Here is a 27,789-nt window from a genome sequence, read left to right as displayed (position 1 = left end):
GACATTAGTAGGGCAGAAAAATATGGTTTTTTCTAATCAATCTATGTTAAATTTAAATAAGATGGCTTAATAATATAATATGATACGTTGTTAAGTATTTAGTCTCATAATTTTTTTTTAAAAAAAAGTATATTCATTGATTGAAATTTAAAATTTATAATTCTGATAGGATTTGTGTCTGGAAATTGTTGATCATTCAAGAAGAAACATAAGGCTTGTTGTTATCTAAAATAAAGAGACATTAGTAGGGCAGAAAAATATGGTTTTTCTAATAAATCTATGATAAATTTAAATAAGATGGCTTAATAATATAATATGATACGTTGTTAAGTATTTAGTCTCATAATTTTTTTTTAAAAAAAAGTATATTCATTGATTGAAATTTATAATTCTGATAGGATTTGTGTCTGGAAATTGTTGATCATTCAAGAAGAAACATAAGGCTTGTTGTTATCTAAAATAAAGAGACATTAGTAGGGCAGAAAAATATGGTTTTTCTAATAAATCTATGCCAAATTTAAATAAGATGGCTTAATAATATAATATGATACGTTGTTAAGTATTTAGTCTCATAATTTTTTTTTAAAAAAAAGCATATTCATTGATTGAAATTTATAATTTTGATAGGATTTGTGTCTGGAAATTGTTGATCATTCAAGAAGAAACATAAGGCTTGTTGTTATCTAAAATAAAGAGACATTAGTAGGGCAGAAAAATATGGTTTTTCTAATAAATCTATGTTAAATTTAAATAAGATGGCTTAATAATATAATATGATACGTTGTTAAGTATTTAGTCTCATAATTTTTTTTTTAAAAAAAGTATATTCATTGATTGAAATTTATAATTCTGATAGGATTTGTGTCTGGAAATTGTTGATCATTCAAGAAGAAACATAAGGCTTGTTGTTATCTAAAATAAAGAGACATTAGTAGGGCAGAAAAATATGGTTTTTCTAATAAATCTATGCCAAATTTAAATAAGATGGCTTAATAATATAATATGATACGTTGTTAAGTATTTAGTCTCATAATTTTTTTAAAAAAAAAAGTATATTCATTGATTGAAATTTATAATTCTGATAGGAATTGTGTCTGGAAATTGTTGATCATTCAGGAAGAAACAATAAAGCTTGTTGTTACCTAAAATAAAGAGACATTAGTAGGGCAGAAAAATATGGTTTTTTCTAATCAATCTATGTTAAATTTATATAAGATGGCTTAATAATATAATATGATACGTTGTTAAGTATTTAGTCTCATAATTTTTTTTAAAAAAAAAGTATATTCATTGATTGAAATTTATAATTCTGATAGGATTTGTGTCTGGAAATTGTTGATCATTCAAGAAGAAACATAAGGCTTGTTGTTATCTAAAATAAAGAGACATTAGTAGGGCAGAAAAATATGGTTTTTCTAATAAATCTATGTTAAATTTAAATAAGATGACTTAATAATATAATATGATACGTTGTTAAGTATTTAGTCTCATAATTTTTTTAAAAAAAGGTATATTCATTGATTGAAATTTATAATTCTGATAGGATTTGTGTCTGGAAATTGTTGATCATTCAAGGAAAAACATAAGGCTTGTTGTTATCTAAAATAAAGAGACATTAGTAGGGCAGAAAAATATGGTTTATTGGGGAAAAAAAAAGAGTTTCTAATATGCTTAATCTATCATATAGGTTTCATTAATAAAATGAATTTTCAATAGCGAAACTAAATTAGAAAATAATGGCAATGGATAATAAATATTGTAGATTTTGCATTATTTAATAATCTAAAGTAACTATAAAATTGAGGATATTATTAATAATATGAAATTTTTTTTCTTCTCGAAGATTCATATTGAAATAAAATTTAATTTTTGAAATTTTTATAACAAATATTCTTTTCAAAAGAATTTTGAATTTTATCTCCAAAAATTCATTCTGAAATAATGTTGAATTATGTATTTTTATTCTCGAACATTATAATAGTCTTGAATGTATGCTTTTTTATTCACTAAAATTTATATTGAAATAATTTCGAATTATGTGATTCTCCCCCTCTTAATTTTTACTCCAAAGATTCTCGGAAAAATAATTTTCGAATTATGTATTTTCAAAATATTTTCCTACTTCATAAAACTTGGTTTCATACAATTTATAAGGAATTGGAAGGAAATATTAATAAAATTTAACATCTTCCAAGAAAACTATAACAGAAACATCATTGATCTATTCACATAACATCTTTTTTCTTCCATAACCTTTTTTTCTTCTTCTTTATAGATCTGAAGAAAATGAATTAATGTTATTTATTTATAAACGACTATAATTTGTTTTCAAATCACAAAATTTGAATTCTTGTACAGGAAGTTTAATATTAATCACGAGTAAATCAGTTATTTGAAACACGACAAGCATCTGTGACTTCAAAAAAAAATTTTTTTTTTATGAGATACTGTCTTTGGAAATAAAATTAAAAATAATTAAAAAAAAAATCAATTTTATGAGTTTTGTTTAGATATCAAATACGAAATATACAATGATAATAATTTATAAAATGATAGTTTCAGTCCAAAATCGTCTGATTTACATACGCGCAGACGATAACAGAAGAAAGCAATTTTTCACATCAGTATTTGTTATCTTCTCCCATCTGCGCAAGACCGTCGAAGTTAAGTTTGAAACTTTTCTCTTTAAACTTTTATTTCCGGCCACGCGCTCAAAAAGAACTACGTCCAAGGAGACTGACCACTCTGAACGAAAAGCGCGCGCAAGTCGAAAATCGAACTAGATCCCGCTGCTGGTCACCCTTCTAGACATGCATGAATGAAAAAGATAGAGTGGAGTTAGTATAAGTACCACACATGGGGTGGCGTAAGGTGGGGGTCGCGTTAAAACGCTCTGTCGGTAAACTCTATCGATCTCTGGTAGGGGGAAGAAGGGGGAATAGCGAGAGGGAGGAGTCACGGGACATCGGGGGAGTGGTGAACTCCCGGTAATCTGCGGCAGCCGGTTTGACAGTCGCGAAGACAGGCGTGGTGTTACGGTCCCAGCGGAGGGATACACGCCGGTGAACCACACAGGGGAGTGGTGGTTTAGAGGGAAAAGTCACGTGGTCTACCCACTCTCCCCAAGTTGCGTTCCCCCCTCTTTGCTCTTGGCCATCCTTTCAAACTCTCCCTTCTCTTTGTTATATAGCATCCGCTGCAGCCTCACTCAGTTCCTAGTTGACTGTTGTGAGAAGAAGTCGTGTTGTCGGATTCACTAAACCACAAGTTATCTTTAGCTTCTCATTGGGACCTATTTCAACAAAACTAATTAAAACCCTTCTTTTATTTAATGCATACTCATATCTTATTCACAGAACAAAAATTCTTTATATAACTATTTATATGAGTATACGGCAACGCTTTCTGTCATCAATGAAGATATTCTAAATCTTTGATCAAAACAAAGATAGCCACGTGACTACCACGCAGGATAAAATCAAGACTTAATTAATTTGAAGACAAAAGTCCAACTGTTTGAAATCAGTCCACTAACTGTGTGGAATTTCAAAAAGTAGATACTGTAACTAGCCAACTAATTTTGTTGATATACTGAAACTGGAATCTACTAACGAACTGTTTGTCCATTTTTTCCCCGTTTAATCCGTCATGGACTCCTGATGATTTCTCAATATTAGGATTTTGTCAACAATAATCTAAACATGCATTTACCAGCAGATTCAGTGAGTAGTCCACCGGTCAGTACGAACAGTCCTGACCAAACGAATACCACAAATGGTTTTCTCTTCCCCGGCGAGAGAATGCTGAATGAAGTTATGAATGACCATCCTAATGAACTGGTCAAGACTGGAAGTCCCTGTGTTGTGTGTTCCTCATTGCCTAGTCATTGGAGATCAAACAAGACATTACCTATCGCTTTCAAAGTAGTTTGCTTGGGCGAAGTTGCTGATGGGACAGTGGTCAGCATAAAGGCAGGGAATGATGAGAACTATAGTGCTGAACTGAGAAATGCCACTGCAGTGATCAAGAACCAAGTGGCCAAGTTCAATGACTTGAGGTTCGTGGGTCGAAGTGGACGAGGTAAGTTTCTTTTTGCATTTCTCTTTAAATATTTTAAATCTCTTTCATTGATAGTGAATTTCTACAAAGCTTTTCCGCTTTTTTATTTTTCGTTAGGGTTTCATAGTATTTTATGGCATGAATTAAGTAAATAATCGTAAATTAAAGCACCTCGTCAAGCTACACGTTTGAATAAGTTTTGTTGGGAATAGATACTCAATATTATTTTCTAGTTTGATATTTTTCCCTTTCTCTTTTTGATCCTAATTTTTTAAAATTGAAATGGCATGAAATACTTTTTAGGACCATTAAAAGAGAATTTAAGATTATTAGGAACATTCTTAGTTTCAATGCTTTTTTTTATGTTTCAAGGATTAAACTTTTTAGGAAACAATTACATGCTGTGTTTTAAAAGCCATTGATTTCTTTTCTGTTTACTTAGTTTCTTTCTTTTTTTTTTTTGGTTGATAATTAATTATTTATTTATTTATTTTTAACTTTTGCATAGATATTTCTCCCGAATGGATCATATATTTTAGCATCAGTAAAATACTAAAATACAAAATGAGCAAAAACGGATATTAAACATTTTCCACATTTTGAATCCCATTTGTTTCCAATTTTTCTTCTGGCGTATTTTTTAAAATTTTATTAATTACATTCCTGGCGATGTTTAATGATTTAAGCACAATATATTTCCATTATAAAACTTATATTATGTTATAATTTTTGTTCAGTTGTCTAAAATTTTTATAAGTTGAATATCTAAAAAAAGAAAGGCAGGCCTTTTAGCTACACCTAAAAATAACATGATACTTTATAAATAAAAAAATTTTTCTATTAGAAGCAGAACATAATATATGATATTAAAAAAAGTATGTATTATGTTATCAAACCTTAAAAATATTCACCATTTTATTTAGGAAAAGAGGTGATTTTTTGCTTAAGAGAAGCACTTATTTTATATATAGTGAAAACTACCCTATTGAGTTTAGAAATCATGGCAAAACTCAGCATCCATTGATTAAAAATACCAATCATCATTGTGTTTAAGTAGATTTTCTGTTCTTTTCACTAATTCGAATGTTCATTGCTAAAAATGTCTGAAATATCAGTTTTCGAAGATTTAGCCATTTTATTTTAATTCGGTTATATAAACGTAATAAATAAGGAACATATATAAAGAATTGTAGTTCGTTAATATATTTACTTTTTTCCAGTGAAAAACTAACTTCCTCATCCTTAATAAACTTATTCAATAGATTGACTAAATACTTTTTGGCATCAAGAATTTTTTCGAATTGCGATTAAATTTAGAAATGCTCGTTGAGGTTTGTAGTTTTTTTTTTCCCCAATCAAAATAAATTTTTAATGAGTTTAATTTACATACATTTGGTAGTCCTATTTTTTCTTTTTTTTAAGAGGATATTTGTTTGAAATTTCTACTTTAATCTATACGCGTATAAACGGTACTAGTTTATCTACTAGATTGAATTGATCTGTGACAAGTAGATACATAATAACTTAAAATTTAAGATGAGTAACATACTCGAGTTACAACTTTCTTCCTGTAAACATTTCACCGATTTAATAAATCCAAATGATATTGAACTCACTTGAATCTACGTGTTATTTAAATACTGTAAGTTCTCATAGTTGTACTAATATTTTACGCATTATGTTTTGATGGCATGCATTTGTTTTGCATTTTGTTTTGATTATTCATGATGGAATAACATTTTTTTTCTTCGAAAGAACAAGTGATTCTAAAGCGAATTTTCTTTCTTTGTGTTTGTTTAAAACGTTAAAAGTAATTAGTAGCATGTGCCATTCGCCTGAAATAAGCGACAATGTCGTAATTTCCGTTTTTTTTAAAGTTAAAAAAAAGCTGCTATTTTAATTAAAATTGATGTAGAAAACTGGCTTTATTATAGTTTAAACAAATTAAAGGAAGCTGTCTACTGTTAGCTAATAAATTGGGAGCTTTGCCTTATAGTTTGGTTAATGGTGTTAAATAAAAATTGTAATTTAATATTTATAATAGTGGGATAAATTGGAAATTTTAACTTAAGATTCAAAGATTGAAGCAGGTTTAAGAAACACATAAAGATTAATGAAAACATAGCATAAAGATTAAGATTTAAGAATAACAAAACATAAGAAGGACGAAAAAAAATTATAAATCGTTATGAAAGTAAGAAGCAAGACCAAAGAAAAGTTTCAAGTACGTGAAAATTCATGAAGAGATTGACTGTAAAAATTTAAATAACTTAAAAGGATTGAAGAAATTAAATGTCACTATCAGTTTTGAAAAAAAAACTAATAAAAAATATTATAGTTTATAAATTAAGAAAGACTTCGAGTTACAATTCATCAAAGTAATAAGAATTTTGTGCTGAAAATAAAAAATAATAATAATAAATTGCTAAAACAATCACATTAATCAAAACAATTGAAAGAAAACATCATTGTAAAATATTCAAAAATTTAATATTTTTTGATTTTTTTTTTTAAATTTTAACACTTATAATTAGTATACATATTTGAAAACATTATGGAAAAAGTATGGGTTGAAACTAATATAAATGAGAGAAAAAAATTCGCAAAATCCTGGCGGAGTAAGTTTTGATAGAAGGAGGTCTTTATGATAACTTCTCAAAACTGCATTTCTCATGCCTACAGGCGCAAAGACTCATAAGTTTTTAGCCGTTTGTTTAGCCGATTTAACAGCCTGTGTAAAGCAAAAAGTAGTTTCCGTTTCAGAAAGAGTTTTTGTTTCTATATTTTTTAAAAATTTTATTTAATAGTTTACTAGTTTTAGACAAATTAAGTGATAAAGTAAAACGTTTACACAGTTTAAGTTCGAAATTTAATAATTAAAAAAAAAAAAACAAAAAAAAAAGACCCATCGACGGGACATTTAATATTTCCTGGAATGGAAGCTACGTCATTTATTATAAATGTTCTTAAAATTTTGTAAATTTGATGGATAATTGACTAAGTTATCGCATTTATACTTAAAAAAAATCTTTTCAAATTACCGTTCTGTATGGTAATGAAATTTCTGGTTTAAAAAAAACAACGCAATTGTGGTTAATAAAACCGAAATATAGTATATTTAAACTATTCACTTGGTAATTTTTCAGTTCATATAGTAACGGTTTATCAAAAATTCTGATTTTCAAAATTATAGTTCGTATTACCACGCATTTAGTTAAAAAATATAAAACTAAAAAGTAAATTTAACGGAATATATGGAATTATGCTAAAAGTTTTACAACATTTATCTAACTTTATCACATATTATGGAATCATACTTTGCCGTTAATTTTTTCAAAATTACTACCAAAGCACTTCGGTAAAAATTACCAAAATTTTGGCATTTCCATGGAACTAGAAGCACGGTAAATTTTTCCTGTTTGACCATACTTTTCTTTGCTCAGTGTGGAAATACAAAAAACGTTTTATCTATTTTTTTCATAAAAAAAAAAACGCATTTTATAATTAGGGAAAGCTTATTTCCTCAATGTGCATGTTGATCTGAAAATCACCGTATTTTTCTCGTTTATATAAGTTTCTTATATAAGAAATGATATTTCACGTCGATTTGCCTCTAAAAGCTAATGCAACATAAAGTTAATGCTTTGTGCGTAAGTATTTCGCAATCATATGGTTGAAGAACCGGTATTCTAATCAAGATATTTTAAACTGGGTTTATTTTGATTGATTCATTTTTGTTCTGGTTTTTTTTTATTACAGTCGGAAAAAAACAAAAAAACAAACAATAGAAATACTTTATTATTAAGGAGTAAGTTCATTTCTAAAGAAAACAGACGAATTCTTTTAGAAAAATATTTTAGTTAAACTTTTAGTAATTTTTTTAAATTAAAGGAAATGGGATAATGAAAGGTTAAAATCAAGTTCAAATATTCTCCTTAAAAAAGGAAGATTTTAATTCAAAAAATTAAAAATTGAAGAAACCTATTACGAAATAAAAATTAACTTTAATTTTTATCTCAAATGTTGAATCATTCAAGCGACAGTTTATATCAATTTTCCATCTTTTTCCTCAACGATTTACAATTAATGATATTTTTTTTGTTAAAAAAATATCTTTCAAAGTATAATTTAAAATAACTTGAGTAGTTTTCATAAGCCATCAAATCATTGCATTTGAAATAAATTAAAATGAACGGAGATTTATACAGAAAAAAAAAAGTTGTAAAATTCCAAGCGAATTTTGTATTTGTTTGAAAGATATTCTAATTTTCAAAGTTTTACTTCCTTAAGATCAATAATCAATGTATTAGCTGCATTTTTATTTATTTCTTATCTCTTTTATTGATGTTAACTCAAACAACCTGCGAAATACATAAATGAAAAAATATCTTTAGCATCTCAAAGCTTTTATCAACGGTTCCGTTAAAAACGTTGACCCTTGTAGTTTTCTGTTCCTTATTCATTTAAGCACAAGTTACTAAAGTAGGTAGGGTAGTAAATCAAGTTATCTACAAATTGTTTATAATACTGTTTTCCTTAAAAGTACTTTCATATTTTTTAATATTAAAAGTTTTATGTTGAAAAATACTCGTAGAAAGCGATTTCAAGAATTTGATATTATTTGTATCACTTGAGAATTCGGGTACCTTAGCACACTTTATTCAACAGCAAAAGATTTGTATTTAAATTTACATGGAGCAAAAAATTCTGATAAAATTACCGTACTGTATGGTGAGGGCATTTTTAGTAGAAAATAAAATAAAAAAATATGGTATTTAAATAATTTATTTGGTAATTTCTCGGTAACGGTTTATCGGATATTCTGGTTTTCAAAATTATAGTTCTTATTACAACACGTATAGTAAAAAATACAAAACTGAAAACTAAATTTGACCGAACGGGTTGTTCTTATGCCCTGATCTAAAATTCTTCTAATCTAATCTAATCTTTTATGCCACAATAAAGATCCGAAATTTCATCACATATTATAAAGCAATACTTGATTGTTAATTTTAACAAAACCCTTCGATTAAAATTACTGTACTTTTTGGTGCTTCCACACGACAAAGTTTACCATATTTTAGTAATTTTGAACATTTTTTTCTTTTTAGTGTGCAAAAAGATCTGAACATTTTGTTATTTTTAGTATAATTGGGGCATCTTGGTGAACTTTGCTTTGTTCAATAACAGGGGTCAACAAAAATTAAAGATTTCTATATTTTATAAATCAATTTTTTGGAGTCAGCATGTTATGGATAATAAAGTAACGTTAAGTCAAAACTTTTCGTTCTTATGAAATTACACAAAGACAATTATTAATTTTAATTATTGCTATTATCTAATGAGAAATGAAATGGTCAGAAATAAGGTATACAGTTTTTATGTATAGAAAATTATAAAATCTAAAATTTGAAGATTTTAAAAACATGCTCGGATGCTATTTTTAAAACCTTAATGTTATCATCCGTTTTATTTTCTCGGATGTTATTTAGTAAAACTTCTGCTTTTTTAAAAAAACATTTTCAGATTTTTAGGTCAAAAAATAAATAAAATAAAATGGTGGAATGTTATCATGATATTGGGCTAAAGTTGCGATTTTTTACTTGTAGACTTGGCACCAAAAGTTTTAATTTATAACAGGAAAATGATTTCAAAATCCATAAAGCATAATTATTTTATAACATTATTTTAGGCATCTTTATCATATTATTTTCAATGAAATAAAATATATTGAATTCATTAGTTAAAGGAATGTAACAAAACGCAATTAGAATTTATATGAATAAAAGCTATCTATTTATAAAATCAGTATTCGACTTCTTTTGAAAGTTATTTAGATTATGCGACGAAAGACGTCAAAAATACGAAAACCATAAGTTATGGTTTTCTTAAAACGTTTCGCCCACATCATATTTTATCGAAATGTTATGTTATAATGAAATTCCTTTAAAATTTTTTGAATATCATTGCGTTTTTTTTCTCCATATCCTTAGGAATATTTAAATTAAAAATAGCACGAAATTCTTTAAAAACCAAATTATTTTCAAAAGATACTAAAAAATCATTCTTTTTGAGGCAAATAATTGAAACAAATTTTTAAGTTTAATAAGCTTTCATGGAAGAAAAAGTTTATAAACGAAAACGATATGATTTAGCAATACTTAAAAAAAAAAAAAAATCCTTTGAAAAACTAATCTGGCTTATCATGAATTCTTTTAAAGCTTGAGGTAATTTCGAAATGCGAAGTTTTTATGATCTTTTAAAAATTAAATAATTCAATTATATTTATGCTCTATTGTTTTAAGAAGAATTTGCTAATATGTCTGAAGCTTTTCTCCTTTAAAAAAAACTTAATAACTTTTTAGATATCTTAAAAAAAGTTTATACATTTCATTATAATTGTCTTTCCTTAAAAAATTAATATTTTCCAAAACTATCTGCTTTAGGTTATATGATATGATTTCGAATTTATTTAAATTGAATTCTTTTTTCTTTTTTTCGTTGAGAGATTATACAAATTATGACAAAGAAAGAGATTTTTCTACTTTTTCTTAATAATTCAATCTTGTAGAAATAGACGATAGTATTAAAAAACAAATCTAATTTATTTGGAAATTTTTCATGGAACATGTTTTATTTTTTTTCCCCATTTAAAATAAGGTACTGTACAATAAAAAAAACGCAAAACAAAACTGGGCTCTTTCGATTATATGAAAAAGCCAATGAAGTACAGCGAATGAAAAGTCATTTCTTATTCAGTATGATCTGTTAACAAACCAAAATAAAATGAAGGGAAACAAATAATGTTATTAAATATCTAATTTATAGATAAAATAGGGAAAAGAAACGAAAAGAAAACTTTTTTTTCCAGCTAACAAAAAGTCATCTTGAAATACGAATTCCCGATATTAATTGCATTAAAGTTTCCATTATTAATGTTCTAACTGAAATAAGCAATGATCCAGAAATAAGGTTTTCCTTTCCCCGCCATTTTTTTTTATTGCTTCTTCTTTTTAAGAACAAAGATTCTCAGAATTCGAACTGAACAAAAGTTAAGAACCAAGAAAAAGAACGAAACAATAAGAGATTTTTCAGTACACTATATATCCGTCGGCAGGGATTCAAATAAATACTGAGACACGATCAACCAAATTTTGGATACAAATTCAATTACATGCAAAAGCCAAGCGATGCCCAATGTCTTACCCCATCGCCCCCTAGGGGGATTGTCGGTAAACGTTGTCGCGTAATTGAATTATAATTTTGCTTCCGTTTACACGGGGAGCAGCCATCGCACAGCTCAACTCCGCGCTGCGGAATAACGCGAGAGTTTTCCCCTTCTTTTCTTATGTTTAGCTAAAAATCAGAGAAAGCTTTTCTCTTCGCTGCTGTCAGAAGATAAAAGTGAATTAGCATGAAGGGAATAGTTGCATTTCTTTATCTTGTTCTTTTTTTTTTTATTATTTACATATTCTTCAACTTTATTTCGCTTGTCTCTTTTTGTGCCGGTGATATACAGGGTAAAAAAAAAGTTTGCTTTTTGTATTTGAATGGCTGTTTACCTCTTGGCGTTTCTGTGACTTTTTGAAAAATTTATTGAGACTAAAATGTGGTTGATATAAGGAGGAATTGCCTGTCTTATCTATTTCCACACTTTGTCAAACGATGAATACGAATTCGAATCCAAACTTAAGATTTCCTTCCCCTTTTTTGGTTTAGAAAAAATATTTTACTCTTCCTTTTTGTATAAATCTTAAATGTAGTATATTTTCAGAAGAGAGTTGATGTAGATACATATCTATCTATTCATTCAAATTCACAGGAAGACATTCTGATTTTTAAAGTTATCATCTGCCTTCTTCTTGCCATGTGTGGCATGTATTTAGACATTACTTGGCTAACAGATTTTAAGTTGTACAAATTATGTCATAAAACAGATCATTTTAAGATATTACTTGGCTAGTAGATTCAAAACAGATTTTAATGTCGACACAAATTTAATATCTTGGGTTTAACTTAGCTTTTATATAAAATATGTTGAGACCTCATTTATATATATATATATATATATATATATATATATATATATATATATATATATATATATATATATATATATATATATATATATATATATATATATATATATATATATATATATATATATATATATATATATATATATATATATATACATTATCTAATACATGTTGAAAGTTTATTTTACAATATTTTCCATAAAAACATTTTAGAAGCTCATTTTTGCATATTTTCATACAGAAAATATGTTAATAGCTTATCTAAAAAATTTTTAATAGAATGTTGAAAGCTTCTTTTAATTTCATTCATTTCTTCTTTAAAACGAAAAATATGAAAGCAAGATTTTATTTTGGAAAAAATAGCTTTAAGCTATGTGTTTTTTTAAAACTAAATTTCATTATTTCTATTAATTAGAAATTCTAATTAGATGTTTTAATTCGTCCGCTGAGTATTTATTTCATATACCAAACGGATTGTCTTAAATTTTCGAGCCATTACAAAATCACGTATAAGACATATTTCCAAAACTAAAATGACCGAAGATAGGAAAGAAAAAAGAGTTTCAAAGTCTGGGAAAGTTGTGCTACGGGATATCACACTTGGTTCATTTGAAATTACTAAACAAAAAACAAAAATGGCTAAGGCGGATGTGTAGTTGAGGAATATGCGGGCTGTGGAATTTCTTCTCCTTTCATCCGGCCTAAATGTGGGATCCGATTTTGTTCTTCTGGTCAGTGGTTTTCTTTATCCCACAATTCTAAATAAGGTTAGAAGCTTAAGCGAAAGAATTTTATTCCCTTTTAATCTATGAAGATTTAAACAATTTATTTATGCTCTAAATAATGACTTGTTAATCTCTTACTTCGATTTGTTTTTGGAAATAGATTGATGTACATAAATCGCAAGTTTATTAATTTAATTACAATGGATTTGCTTTTGTAATTGTCAATAAGATTGGAATGTTTGTGTAATAATTTGAGTATTTTCAATATAGGTTTTCGGATTAGCAATAATTATATCATCTTTAGACACTTATAAACTCTACATTCACTAATTTAACTGTATCTATTTTTTCCCAGTATCAAAACAGAAACTATTATAAGATAATTTATTTTTATAACTCTTGCTCTCATAACAAGAACATAATAAAGCGAAAAATAAATTCAAAATACAAAGTTCTAATAGATTTTTGTCAAAAATACGAATTCTTAATAGATTTATTTGTCCTAAATACAAATTCTTAATAGAGTTTAATTTGAAAGCAATACGATATAAATGATTGAAATAATTTGTGTAATATGCCTCAACATGCATGACTATAGTAAATTTAGAGAGGAGATTTTTCTCTTTTAATCATTGCTCCTGTGGAAAAAAAAATAGTAAAAATGGAAATATTGCAATTGTCTAGCTGTAGAGTTGGATCGCATTAACGCACTTTCTTTTATTCAAGGCCCTGTGGTAGGCCTTATTAACAAATATTATCTTTTTTTTTTCATTTATTTAATTTATATTATTATTATTGTTCAGTACTCATACATGTAAATCGATAGTAATTTTAATTCAATAAAATGTTCATCATTTTTATCATTTAAAGATGGTTTGAGATCTGCAACAAACTTAAATGAAATAACCAGGATAAAGAAAATATTTTTAAAACATTTTCATTAATTATATAAATTTTGAATTGTTAGTTGCAGTTATGGTTTAGTTTGATGCATTTACAATAATACTTCTGCCGTTTTAACACAAGTTTTTAAGAGGTACCTTAATATACCTTACCAGTAGAACTAATGGAGTTTTTTCTGTTGCTGTTATTTATTTGTTGCCAGGTGTGCAATGGGAGTGGCGCTTAATTACTTAGGTTTTTTTTTTTTTTTCTTTTTTTTTGGAATGACCTAGTCATTGACAATGCTTCTATTTCCACTCACCATACAGCAATAAAAAAAAAATCCTCTTTTTACTCTCTCTTTTTTATCTGAAATTGAAACTGCGAAAGGGGATTGGGAGAAAATAGACGTTACATTTTAAATGGTGGTCGTTTGCATTGTTAAAGAAAACGCGAGCGTTCATAAAATAATGTCTTTTCTATTCAGTAGACTCTTTACATTATGTTTGTCAAACTCTTCACATTACATTTTTATTGACTTTACGAACTAGTTTTAAAGTTACTTCGAATACTTTTTTCTTTGTTGTGTATTTCAGCGTTGCTTACCTAGTTTTGAGTTTCTTGATTTTTATTTCAGGAAAGAGCTTCACATTAACTATTTCGATTAGTACAAGTCCTCCTCAAGTGGTTACTTACAACAAAGCCATTAAAGTCACCGTAGATGGACCCAGAGAACCAAGAAGTGAGTAGCCTTTTTTCATTGGTTGATTTCATTAGACACATGACGTCACATAGATGTTAATTGGATAAAAATAAGAGTTGCGAAACCAACGTCGGTTACCCAAGAGTCAAGTTTATTTTATTTTAAAGTTAAAGCGCGTGAAAGAAATCCAATATTCTACTCTACCATAGAAACATATTCGAACATATCTTTACAAATATCATAAAACGAATTCAATTAGAGGGATTTCAATTAGAGATTCAATTTAATTTCATTAATTAGAGATGCAATTTTTTTTAATATATATATGGAACTATCTAATTTTTACAGTATTTCTAGAGAAAGTTGTTAGACAAATATCAATAGAGAGCAATAATACCTGTTTTCTCATTCGCTTAGCGCTAACATATTTTATCTCATTTTAAAGTCGTCTACACTGCAAAAGATTACAGTATGAAGTACCAGCACTTAGGGTTCATTATCCACAAAATCCATTTTTACGGTAAAATATTACACCGTAATTTTTACAGTAATATTTGCTTAATTAGAATGATTCAGTTTTACTGTAACTATTCCTGTAAAAATTAATATTAATGCAGTAATATTTGTTTAATTAGGGTGATTCAGTTTTACTGTAATTGTTTCTGTAAAAATTAAGGAACATCAATTTTGTTTTGTTTTGTAACATTTTCCGGTTAAAAGTAATCAAACATAATCGACTATGTCCTAACAAATATTATAATATTGATTTAGCACTAATTCAGAATTGCAATTTAGCATCAATTCAGATACAATTTATTTATTTATTTTCGTATGCATACAACTTATACAGTACTATACAACTTTCACAGTAATACAGAGAAAGTAGTCAAATGTCAATAGAGAGTCATAATAACTGTTTTCTCATTCGCTTTTACTTTATGATAGTTTTTCTAACATATTTTATTTGATTTTAAAATCGTCTGCACTATAAAAAAATTCCGGATCAAATTATGGTATAAAGTACCGGCACTTTGGGTGTGCATCATTCATTAAATCCATTTTCACCGTAAAATATCAAACCATAATTTTTACTTCAATATTTATTTAATTAAAGTAATTCAGTGATTTTACCGCAATTATTACTGTAAAAAATATTGAATAAATTTTTTTTGTTCCGTAGCATGTTCCGGAATAAAATGGATTTTACTGTGAAAAGTACTGGTACCTTGATAGTCCGTGTTTTTTACCGTTATTAAATCCAGTATACTTTACAGTTTTTATTGTATGCCGATGTAGTATTGGAGTCATAACTCGTTCAGATCTGAGCAATGATTAAGTGTATCTTCACTGAAAATGTTATTTTTTCTATGCTAATTTTTTTTGGAAGAAATATGTACGCAAATTTTTACGGTTATATTTGCAGTTAAAAAGACTCACTCTGAGTATTGGCACTTTTTGTTATGAATTTTCAGAAACATATTTTTTACATGTTCTTTTACTAATTGTACCGATACGTGTTTGGAAGTTTGAGTCAACTTATTAACATAATAAGCTGAATATTCATTTATCGAATCTTTAGTGAGAGGTTTACAGAATTCATTTTAATGCAGCGTTGACTGTCACGATTTCGATGCATTGTTTTAAAATCTTCAGCTAGTACTTAAAGCATTGTTTATGTTGACTGTCACAATTTTGATGTATTGTTTTAAAATCTTCAGCATCAACTTAAAGCATGGTTTTTCTTAAAGTGCTAATTTTACCATCAACTTTTAGTTTTCTCCAAAATATTTTCTTTTAGGAAAATTTTTTTTGTGCAAATCTTTTTGAAGTTAGGCTTTTTTTTTTCTTCCTCTTCTCTTTTTCGCGAAAAACCTCGTTAAAGTTTTGAAGCCTTTTTTTCTCTCTTTAAAAAAAGAAATAATAATAATAAAAAAACTTTCCTAAATAATGATTATGCGCCGGAGCTCTTTTACGGTTATCCCTTCCAGTAAAGGTAAACCATACATTGAACCGCATTCTTAACACAAGCAGCGGAGCGTAATGCTCTAAATGAGGTAGAAAATAATTTTACGCTCAAAAGATGGGCAGGCATTAAAAAAAGAAATCAAGAAAACAGAATAGAAAAGAAAAGAACTTTCGAACAATCAAGAACAAATTCTTCAACTAAGTCCGAAGACACTTTGTCATTAAATGCTCATCTGCGTTAGACATTTCTTTTTTTTTCAAAACCATTTTTTTTTCTTTCGCTAATTTGTAGCCTTTGTCACCAATGGTTGTTTTCAGATTCGAACATTCGCTCAGCTGTAAGGAATAAAGTAAGTTATAAAAAAATCTGGCAGTAGTCCCCCAAACAGTTTAGTCACACCGTGTTGCGTTGGAAGTAAATATCGATCGAATAAAATTATCCTGCTGAAAAAAAATGTTTAAGTGACATACAGTGGTATATTAAAGTTGTTCAGTTTCCCCTCCCCTTGACTGACTGTTCGCTCCATTACAGTTCAATTTTTTCTGTTTTGAGAATTCACGCGACATCCGGTTCATATGTTATGGTCCACTCAATGCCATTGTTAACTTATGTTCACTTTAACAACCTATTTATTTTGTAATAGATAAGAACATACACGTATGGTAAACTGTAAATTGTGTTGCCATACTACTGTTGAACAATTTCAGTATTGTTTGAGCAAATATTCTCATGAAAACGAACCAGGGAGAATACAACGATAGATAGTTGAAAGCATTTTGTCTTTTTATAACCCAGTTTTTTTTTTTTTTCTTCAAATTTTTTCAATCTTGATTTTGAATAGCTTTAAGTTTTCTGAAATGTTACCATATCTTTTCCTTTCTCGTGTAGAACTTTCTATGATCTGAACTTTATATGATCGTATATTACATAAAAACCATACTACATAAAAACTATGCATTAGATAAAGCAAACAAAAAATAAAAATACATTAGAAATTTGCGTTATTTAAAGAATGCACCCAACGTCGTTTGGGGACTTATTGTACAACTAAAATTAATTATTGTACAACATATCATAGATATATAGTTTTATTAAAAGTACTTTCTTCAAGTAATTAAAGTTTTTCACTGAAAATAAATAAATAAATTAATTAAAACAAAATAAAAAAACGAATAATTTTAATGTACCAATCAATCTAAAAAATGTCAGATTCCTTATACATAATGCTCTGCAACAGTCGTTCGCCATTCAATAAGGATTGAGAGTTCGCTATCCAATGACGTAAACTGGATTCGAATCCCAGCGATGGATGGTCAATACGAATTCCGTACCCGGCTCGCACTGACTACAGTGCTGACGTAAAAAATCCTCAGTGGTAGAGGGATCATGGGCTAAAGTCCCCTTGCGTCAGATCAGTGGGCGCTTTGCGTGATTTTCCTCTCCATGTTACGCAAATGCGGGTTATTTCCATCAAAAAGTCCTCCATGAAGGCAAATTTCTCCCAATACTAAATTCGGGAGTTCCTTGTCTTCTGGATTAGGTTCAAAATTACAAGGATATGTAGTTAAACTTAAGTAGTCGTAAGCCCAAAATTGTGTCGGCTGTTCAATGATTGCTATAAAAGGGTGGTTTTTAATAAATATCGTTGGAATCTTGATTGTAAAAAAGTATACATATTAAAGGTAGCTAATAACTATACAAGTGAAGAAAAGGACAAGCTTTCGAAATTTCTCAAATCATTAATAAGGAAGACGAGCGCAAAGTATCAAAACTAGCTTGATTGTCTGGCAAAAGTGACGTTTTTAATAACCGCCTTTCAACTCTGGCAATCAAATAGGTTTTGATGTTTTCAGTTTCGCCTTCCTCAGCAGGAATTTGTTAGGTCCCGATAACTTCTTTTCTTCTTTCGCTTAAATATTAACTCGATGCTTTCAATTAGGATAGTTTTAACAATAATTTTAACAAGCAAAAAATTAAAAAATAAAAAATAAAAAATCGGATGAAAAGTTGAAATGCTTTTCTTTTTATAAATGATGTACTATTTTAAATTATTGTATATTAAAAATTGACGCATTTTGAGAAAAAAATTAGAAATGAAAGTAGGGATTGTTAAACTTCTAAAATTTTAAAAATACATGCATACTCATCACAACAGAAATTTAGATACTTATTTATAATTTAACTATTTTTGTTTTTATAAAACTGAATCGTTGCATAATATACAATTGAAACTGAAAACTATTTATTTGACGTTTATAACTTAACAATCCCAGTCACAAATAGCGAACTTGGCAGAACACAAAATTGCCAAACCTTGTTTATTAAAGCCGATCCTCAAACACTAGCCTTACCCTTCCCTAAGTTCAGGATACTTGCAGCCGCCATAATTGGTGGTTTGGTGGTCTTTCAAAAGCTGCATCCACTACCTTTTACCACTCAATGTTTATTTGGACTTAGATGTCAATAATTAGCGTAAAGGGTTCTAATTCGAAGGCGGGACTCTTGGCGGCCTACGATTTGATGTTTGATAAACGGCCGCTTTTGGGAGAGATCGTTGCTTTTAATTAGCTCCCCATTTGTTGAGTAACGAATTCCAGAAAGGGTTACAACTTGAATGGGGCAACGGTATTTCGGTTTTGGGTGGATTTACGGCTTTTCCAAATGGCAGACGATTTCGAATCTTGGCGGTAATTTGGAAATGTTTTCTGGTTTACGGTTAGGAGTGAGTTTGGGTTTAGAAAGATAAGGTTAATTTGAAAGTTTTCTTTTTGTTGGAAAACTATCATTAAGGCGAGAAAGAAATTTGTTTCATTTGATGCGATTATGGTGCTAATTTTTAGCTGAATATATTAGTTGGAGGTTGAAATGAAACTCGTCAAGAGGTAAAACAATGGCATAAAATGAATGAGTTGCAGGTATTAAATTAAATTACAATATAAAGTTGGAAAAGAAGTTATTTTATATGAAATTATCTTTGGATAAAAACGAGTTATTTTTTAAATTATTTTTAATTTACAGAAATTATTTCAATTCTTTTTAACATTTCCTGAGTTATGGAAAAGACGTAAAAAGTGAACTTAACTTTAAGGAACCACCCCTCTGACTGAACTATTCCGAATTGCTGCTTCCTCGTATATTTCGATTGTCGAAATTACGAATCCGCCTAAAAAAGTGGTATGTTAATCAAAGAAAGTTAGTTATTGTGTCCAATTTCGTAAATCAAAACATCATCTGCTCAAATTATAGTTCAGCTCTTGAAAATTAAGATTGATTTTTAGTAAATGCATATTTGAGCATTAGATCAAAAGTTATAAAGGTGTTCCGTTTTCGTTTTGTGCACTGTGCACATAAACAGGGTATAAAATTACAGTTTGATGCATATAATCTTCTTTATTATACACTGCATTCTACTTTCTCTCTTTATTTTTACACATCGAATCTTGTGATTCAGTTTCGCGGCAGTATTGCTATTTAGTTTATTTTGTGTACTCTGCGAAAAAACGGGATATAAAGTTACAGTTTAATGAATATACTCTTTTTTTTATTATGCATTTTATTCTACTTTCTCTCGTTGTTTTTTACATATTGAATCGTTTAATTTAGTTTCGTGGCTGAAAAATTATTTGAAAATGTGTGATTTTCTATTAAACATTTCTATTTTCTATTAAAAATCACAATTATTAAACATTTGGTGGATGATTTTGATAAAATTGTAGTATGTTTATACATTTGAGAAGCATTTTTACCGTTTTCATGTTTCTAAACACAATTTTCTTCATGTGTTTATATCTTAATCGCATTAAAATTTTTTGAAGTACGAATCCAATTAATAAATATCAGATTTATTAGAATAGTGAAGAAAAATTCTAACTGATTGTTTTTTTCAATTATCGGATAATGGGTTAGGCATTTGCACGAGCCTAGCATAAAGTTTGTACTTATAGACCAAATATTTGGTGTTTTCACATACTTGTGTGTTGTTGAATATAGAAAATATTAGTTACTGCTGCTTTCAAGAAGGAAATAACAAGGTAGGGTAACTGCAGTGCCTTCATTGCGATCTAAGGGTAGCAATTTATCTTTTACCACATAAATCGTAAACAGGAAATTACTGGTTTTTCTCTTGTATTATAGGCTATATTTAAAACAGGTTAACATGTTCGGTTTGTTTTTCGTGGCTCTTAAGAACTTTTTCAACGTAAATGATCGTGTACTGCCATTTAATCGATATTATTCTAAAAATACAATCTCGTTTTTGTGGTCAGTTTGTTTGATTTGAATTGTATATAAAAAACTAATCTTCTCGTAAATTTAATTAAGTACACACTGCCGAAAATTCCGGATCAAATTCCGGTAAAAATTATTGACACCCTGAGAGCATCATCCGTAAAATCTATTTTTACCGCAAACTTTTATAACATAATTTTCATAGTACCATTTATTTAATTGCATAAGTTGAGTGATTTTCAAGTAAATATTACTTTAAAAATTGCAGTATATAAGTTTTTTGCTCCGTAAAATTTGAAGATAAAACTGGATTTCACGGTAAAAAGTACTGGTACATAGAATGATGATTACTTTTTACCGTAATTTGATCCGAAATTTTTTATAGTGCATAGCGTTTTCCTTTGTATGAATATGCTTCATACATAAATTCGTAAAATGAGTTTATAGATAATTTATGTATGAAACTCTATGCATACTTAGGCGTACTATATACGTTACATATATAAATTAGCAAAATGCATTCATTATAGAAAGAATTTGTTCATGCATATATTGAGAAAATAATTTTTTTTTTTTTTTGGGATTAGATTGAATTGATCTCCCAAAATTGAATATTAATTCGCATAAAACTGTTTAATTTAAATGTTTCTAAATATTTTGTGCGTAAACTTACCCCTAATTTTATAACAATTTACAGATATTATTCTCCCTCTCAATGAAAATCTATTAGAGAAAAAATAATTGAAATAAAAAATTGGTAACTTAAAATTGGCTTTTTAAAAAAAACTAGTTGAAACGTAATATGTATCCCTTAAACCATAATACGGTGCAAATTAACTACAAACTTAAAAATGTTATATTATGAACCATATTTCCATTCATATTGAACCATAGTATGGTGGCCAATTTATGCCGAACCATAGTATTTCCTACAAATCTCCTGCAACTTAATTTTTAATTCAACTCTTTACAATTAAAGAGGAAATATATGTGGCAATATCGAAACATTTTGAAAAAGCTATCTAACTTTGGACAAACAATTATGCATAAAATAAAAGAAAATTCTAAATGATCAACTTTATCAGATTTTGTTACGAAATTCTCAAGGTTTCAAATAATAGGCATCTTAATAATAAAGTAAGCATATTCATTGCTAGGGTCATAGTCGCATATATCTTTTTGGTTCAAACATTTTACTTTCCAAGATACTTTTAAGAACATACTAGGGAAGTTTCTTTTTATGTTATATTATGAAATAGTTGTATGGCCATTAAAGCTGGTCAATGCTTATCCAAAGTATAATGTTTTATTCCAAAACTAGGTTTTAATCGGATCTTGATCCGCTTATAGCTAGGCTCTTCCATAATACCTCGAAAGTTCTTCTGTTTCCAAAAATTTTTTTTCAACAAGAATTTATACTCTACAGTCTTATACGATATGGTTTTTACATAAATCATTCACTAAGAAAAAAAAATATGGTTAAAACTACCAGAATGGGGTAACATTTACCGTCTTTCTGGCTTTATGGAAACAACAAAAAGCTCAGTGATTTTTACGGATGCGTTTTAGTTACGATTTTGGTAAAAATACCAATAAAATATAATTTTTTAATATATGATAAATGTGGAAAGTTTCGGTAATTTTATCAGAATACCTCATATTATGGCGTAAAAACCATTTATTTGGCTTACTTTACATAACATTGTTAAGAAATTTTTCTTGCGTTAAATAACAATAACGCCTAAATTTGCTGCAACTTTAATTTGGCACTAAGATAAACAATACATTTTATATTGCTCAACTTTGTTTCCATATTAAAGTTCAACTTACATAAGTTGAACATACTTCTTGAACTTGATTACACGTTACGTGGAAACCTAAGCTCAATTTATCGTCTTGTACCTAATTTGCATCGTAATATTGCTCAAGGTACCGCTCTTACCGATTTCAGACATTGAACTAATTTTTCTGAGAGATTCTTTATCGATTATTAAGAGTTCTCTAAATCTACTCACACTTTTTCCCCCATTAAAATCTATTCCCACGTATGGAAAAAATAATCGGATATTATTTTTAATTTGGTAATGGAAATTATTTTAAACTTATGTTAAATTGCTCGTTTTTCTCTTGAAATAGTTTCTAACTCGTAAATACTTTGTTTTTCAAATATTTTATTTTCTAAAATGAGCTAAGTGCACTTTTAAAACTCATCACGCATTTACTGCCCAAACAACAATAAAAATACAACCATGAGTAGCATTTCTCGTGGGATTATACTTTATCTAGTATTAAAAACTCGCCAAATCTACTCGTATCTCTCTTTTGCAGACCCCCACATTCGGAAAAAAGCTCTTTTCTACATTATGTCCCCCCTTCCATCATATTCGCCAAAGCTCTTGTCCCCCAGTATAAAATATGAAAAATATCCCGTACATAATGAATAAATTCTATGCTTTGGATAGAAGGGCAGATTTGAGAAAGGGGTGGCGGCGGTGCGATATGAGAGACTACCCCACCTTTTATATTCTACTAGTACTCCCCCCCTTGAAGCACCCTGCGATTCGATAAACAACGTCATTGATCGGCGGTAGAGGGGGTCAGGGGATGGGGCCCTACACTGTTCAGAACAGATGGTTCTGCAACAGCTGTTTGGGCCCGGGAACATGTTATTAGGGAGTCCCGAACTGGAAAAGAGGGGCAGGGGAAGCGTTTAGCTTTTGTACAGGGGCGTACTAACCCTCCCGCCCGTCATTCTTGTCCAGTGGCGCAGCGTGCCAGAGTTTGGCAAGTCGTATAGTGGCGTTGGGAGAGGGGAAAATTGACTCCGTCGAATGTGGGGGTACGTCCTGAAATTGTGTGAGGTTTGATCACGTGTTATGCGGATTAGCTTGTATATTAATGAGTTTATTAATTTTATTTGTGGGTTGATATTGGATATGAAAATGAGGATGAATTATGCACAATTTTTATAAAAGTATTCTGATTTGAATTGGACGGTATTCATTTAAATATTATGTTTTAGATTTTTTTACTTGGTAAAATAAATTGTGTTGGATATAAACAAAAGTTCAGCTCTAAAGATGAATAAAACTTGATATTTAGAAATATCTATTAAACAATAAATTTTCAGACAACACTTGCAGAATAATGAGTTCAGCATTAAATCATTATATAGTGCAAATTTGCTATAAACTTACAGGTTTTGATTTTATTTTATATCCGGCGTTGAACAGAGAACCTATTTTTGAGTTTGTATTTATCTATGTTTAACTCCCCATTCTTGTAATTTTGAACTCAACTCAGCTGACTTGGGGAAAACTAGCCTTCGCGATGGATTTTTGTTGGAACAAATACACACTTGAGTTAAACTATGAGGAAGACCATGAAAGTTCCCATTGTTGGCTAGCATGCAAGGGATTTCTAACCCTATAATACGTCCGTCGAAAGGAATATTTTATGTCAGTACTCTAGTCGGTGCGAGTCCGAAGCAGAAACCTTGAAAATTTAATTTTTTACTTCACTTTTCCAAGCAAATTGTCTCCAAAATTAAAATCTTGATACTTGAAACATAATATCGTATACAGAGGAAAAAATATGGCTATAACTATCAGAATATGGTAAAAATTACCGTATTTCTGGCTCTATGAGAACATTAAAGAGCTCGGTAATTTTTACCTAAGCGCTTTGGTGAATTTAACAATAAAATATGGTTTTATAATATGTACTCACATTTGATAAATGTGGTAATTTTACTATAATAATTTAAGGTATGGTATAAAAACCATTTATTCCATTATTGGTATGGTGGTAATAACTAATGAGGGGTAATAAGAACTAAAATTTTGAAGACCAGAATTTCCTGTAAACTGTTACCCTTCGAACAGAAAAATTACCAACTGAACTGTTTAAATACCGTATATCACGGTTTTATCAACCAGAATTATGTTCTTTTGTGTAATCAGAAATGTCAATGTCATTGCGATACTGTCGGTAATTTTACCAGAATTTTTTCCTCCTTGTAAGACCACGAAATTGTTACACTCAGAACATCGTAGTAGTCAGTAGTCGAATACGCGCATTGCTTTAAATTTGGAATAGCAAATATTTCCAATCATTTAAATACTTTGAATTAATTATAAATATCTATTGTATTATGGGCTCCTAACAATTGAGTTTGGTGCTTCATCTATTTCTCAAGTTTATGACTTAAAAAATTATTTCGAAAAAAAAAATTAAACAATCCTTTTCCGAATTTTTTTGTTCACGTATTTAACCTAAAAATTTTCATAGCTTCAATAAGGATTTTTCATACCCATTATTATAATTTTGAACAGCGATTCTTCCCCAGTAAGGATTTGACTCGTTAGCTAACGTATAAGTCCATCCCCTATAGTTATTTTGATTCGTGGGAAAATTCGAGGGATAAATTAAAAATGGAAAATTTTCATAAACGATTCTTACAGGAGAGAAAAAAGACATTTTTGGTGTCAATTTTATGAAAACTTCAGAAATACAACACAGCAAAATCTTCCGTTTTTATAACCTTATTCGAAGATCGAAACGTCCGTGGATAGTTTGATATTTTACATTTAATCAAATCTTCGAAGAGCTAATCACAATTTGTTCACTAACCCGAGAATGTTGTCAATAAGTTTTCTACCATGGCCTCTCACTGATCGTCGTCGATCAACTATTCTCGTGGGGCAGTTGCGTTGGGGTGCGCCCCATAACCACCTGATGGCTGGTACCAAGTAAATGGCGATGGTCAGCCGCTGTGGAAACAATTGTGGCAACTCTGGAGAGGGTGATATCAACCTCCTCCTCTTCCACAACCTCCCCTCACATCGTATTATTCGGTACGTTTACACGCAGTAGACTCCCCCACTTAGTTATTGACCTCACTGGACCCAAAGTGACCGGAAGTTGAGCGAAAGCAATCAATACTTTCTGGAATTATAGACTTTTTTCCCCCTCCTTTGTTAGACGGCAAAAGAGCGGTTGTTTGATTTTTTGTTTGTGTGTGTTCTATGGATGAAAAAAAATTATTCTGTGGGAAAGTATTGGTGATGTGATTTTGATTTTAGGCATCCAGATGGCGTGTTAGTGGGGAACGTTATTACTATTTTAAGTGCTAGAACGGTGCAATTCACTACCTTAACTGTTTGTTAACTGTTCCGTTAGAGTTATACTATAAGCATCGTTTTTTTCTTAATCCTGCGTCATTTCTTCGTGATCCGAGTTGATTTATTTCATAGTTCAAAGCAAAACAACACTTAACTTTAAACTCAATTTAATGTAGTTGAGATACTTATCTAATCAAATAATGGAATTGAATGAAATTTAACAAGATGGACATTCTTTGAACGCGTCATGACTTCTTGATTGAGATTCTAATACTTAAAAAATGTTATTTAAGCTAGAACTTTTTAAACTACATAAGCAAAGACTTTAATTGCACAGCCAGAGATCATATTAGAAGATATTTAGTGTTCGTTAACGGGTTCTTCACAAGTTTTGTATCGTTAAAACGGACCCTTTTCAAAAAATTTTATCGTTATAGCAGATCATACGCTAAATATTTTATCGTTATCGTCCTTAACGAAATCTTATTGGAGAAACGGAATCAACGACGTTTATAATTCATAATTTTAAAACTAAATCTCTTTAAAAATCATGTTTTTTTTTTGTTTTCCCCACAAAAACAGGACTTTCTTTTCAGATATTCACAAAATTGTCCATAGTTGTTGCTGTTAATTTATGTCGCACTAGAGCTGCACAATGGGCTAAAATTGTCCATAGGTTTCTCCCAAAAAGCCATTGGATTATATGATATTTGTCAAAATCAAGAGCTTATTTTCAGAAAAGCATGACATTTAATAAAGACGTCAAGTATGTTATCGTTACCGTCCTCAACGAAATCTTATTGCAAAAACGGAATCATTAACGTTTATAATTCATAATTTTAAAATTTTAAAACTAAATCTCTTTAAAAAATCATATTTTTCTTTCTTTCAAAAACAAGACTTTTTTTTCCAGACATTCACAAAATTATTCATAGGTTCCTCCCAAAAAGCCATTGGATTATATGATTTTTGTCAAAATCAAGAACTTATTTTCAGAAATTCATGAAACAATGTGCAGTTTTCAAAGGTCTAGAATGATCCATGGCAATGTTTTAAGACAAGATAGTTCCATGCCAGCTTCGAAGACAAAGAAACAGTCGTTTTCATTTTACTCAACAGATCGTAATCTCTTGACTTGTATTAATTCAATATACCAGTTTATAATCTCGGAATTAACACAACATTTTTGAGTTATACATTATTTTACAAATGTTAGGCGATGAGGATTAAATTTGTTCCTTTTATTTCAATTGATAAGTTTTAAATTTTTGCTTTTTTTATACCTTTTATTTTACTTTATATATCTATTTAATTTTACTTTCTATAGCTTTACTTCAAATTTTGAGTTTTTATGCTTAATTAATTTTTCACTTATGTCGTAACTTCAAAGATACCCATTTTACTCGTAGTTCAGTTTGGAAATCATTTTGATTACCAAAAAATATTGAACTGCTGTTATAGTTTCAACAAGGACTCTAAACTCTATATTATGGACTTAGCTGCTTGTAAAACATTAGTTAATGAGAATTACTTATCAATCAAAATAGAAAAATAGGTTCAAACATATCTCCAAATAGTTTATTTCGATAATAATAGAACATTACGAAAAAAAAGAAGCACTAAGTTAAACTGTATTAATTTTTTTTTCATTTAAAAACTTGCTTAATTTCGAAAGCCGATTAAAAATAATTAAAAACATCCTAGCTGTTTCTAAAAACAATAAAAAAAAATTTTCTCCAGAGAAATGAAACATAAGGAAAAAAAGAATGAGTTTTTTTCTTAAAGAGGTCGAGCTGCTTTACTTTATGATTGTAAATCGATTGCAGATCAATCATAACAAATATAAATATTTTGACACAATTTCTGTCACTTTAAAAACCCACACACTTTTATCAAATACTTTTTGTTTTCAGTAAAGAAATTGCTTCTTCCATCGCTTTATCCCCCCCCCCCACCTCAGACAAACATCGTTATTGCTCGATACCAAAATATAAACAAAAAATAAAAGAGAAAATGAAGCCAAAATCTCCTTAACCAGGCGTTCGCCTTGCTGTCCATTTCATCT

General features: G+C 29.0%; 1 protein-coding gene across 1 annotated transcript in view; it reads left to right on the top strand.

The window, feature by feature from the left end:
- The first annotated feature begins 3,017 nt into the window (after nt 1-3,017).
- LOC107449413 (uncharacterized) overlaps nt 3,018-27,789 on the top strand; it is a 38,560-nt gene continuing 13,788 nt past the window's right edge. The window contains exons 1-2 of the mRNA XM_016064933.4: nt 3,018-4,080; nt 14,343-14,447. Of these exons, the coding sequence (XP_015920419.1) occupies nt 3,702-4,080; nt 14,343-14,447 (484 nt within the window). The 5' untranslated portion in view covers nt 3,018-3,701. The remainder of the gene's footprint in view (nt 4,081-14,342; nt 14,448-27,789) is intronic.

The sequence above is a fragment of the Parasteatoda tepidariorum genome, chromosome 1 (genome assembly GCF_982258835.1).
Source record: "Parasteatoda tepidariorum strain Cologne lab strain chromosome 1, Ptep-v5.0, whole genome shotgun sequence".
NCBI lineage: Eukaryota > Metazoa > Arthropoda > Arachnida > Araneae > Theridiidae > Parasteatoda > Parasteatoda tepidariorum.
Note: the sequence above shows the minus strand (reverse complement) of the source record. Positions and strands in the feature narration are given on the sequence as shown.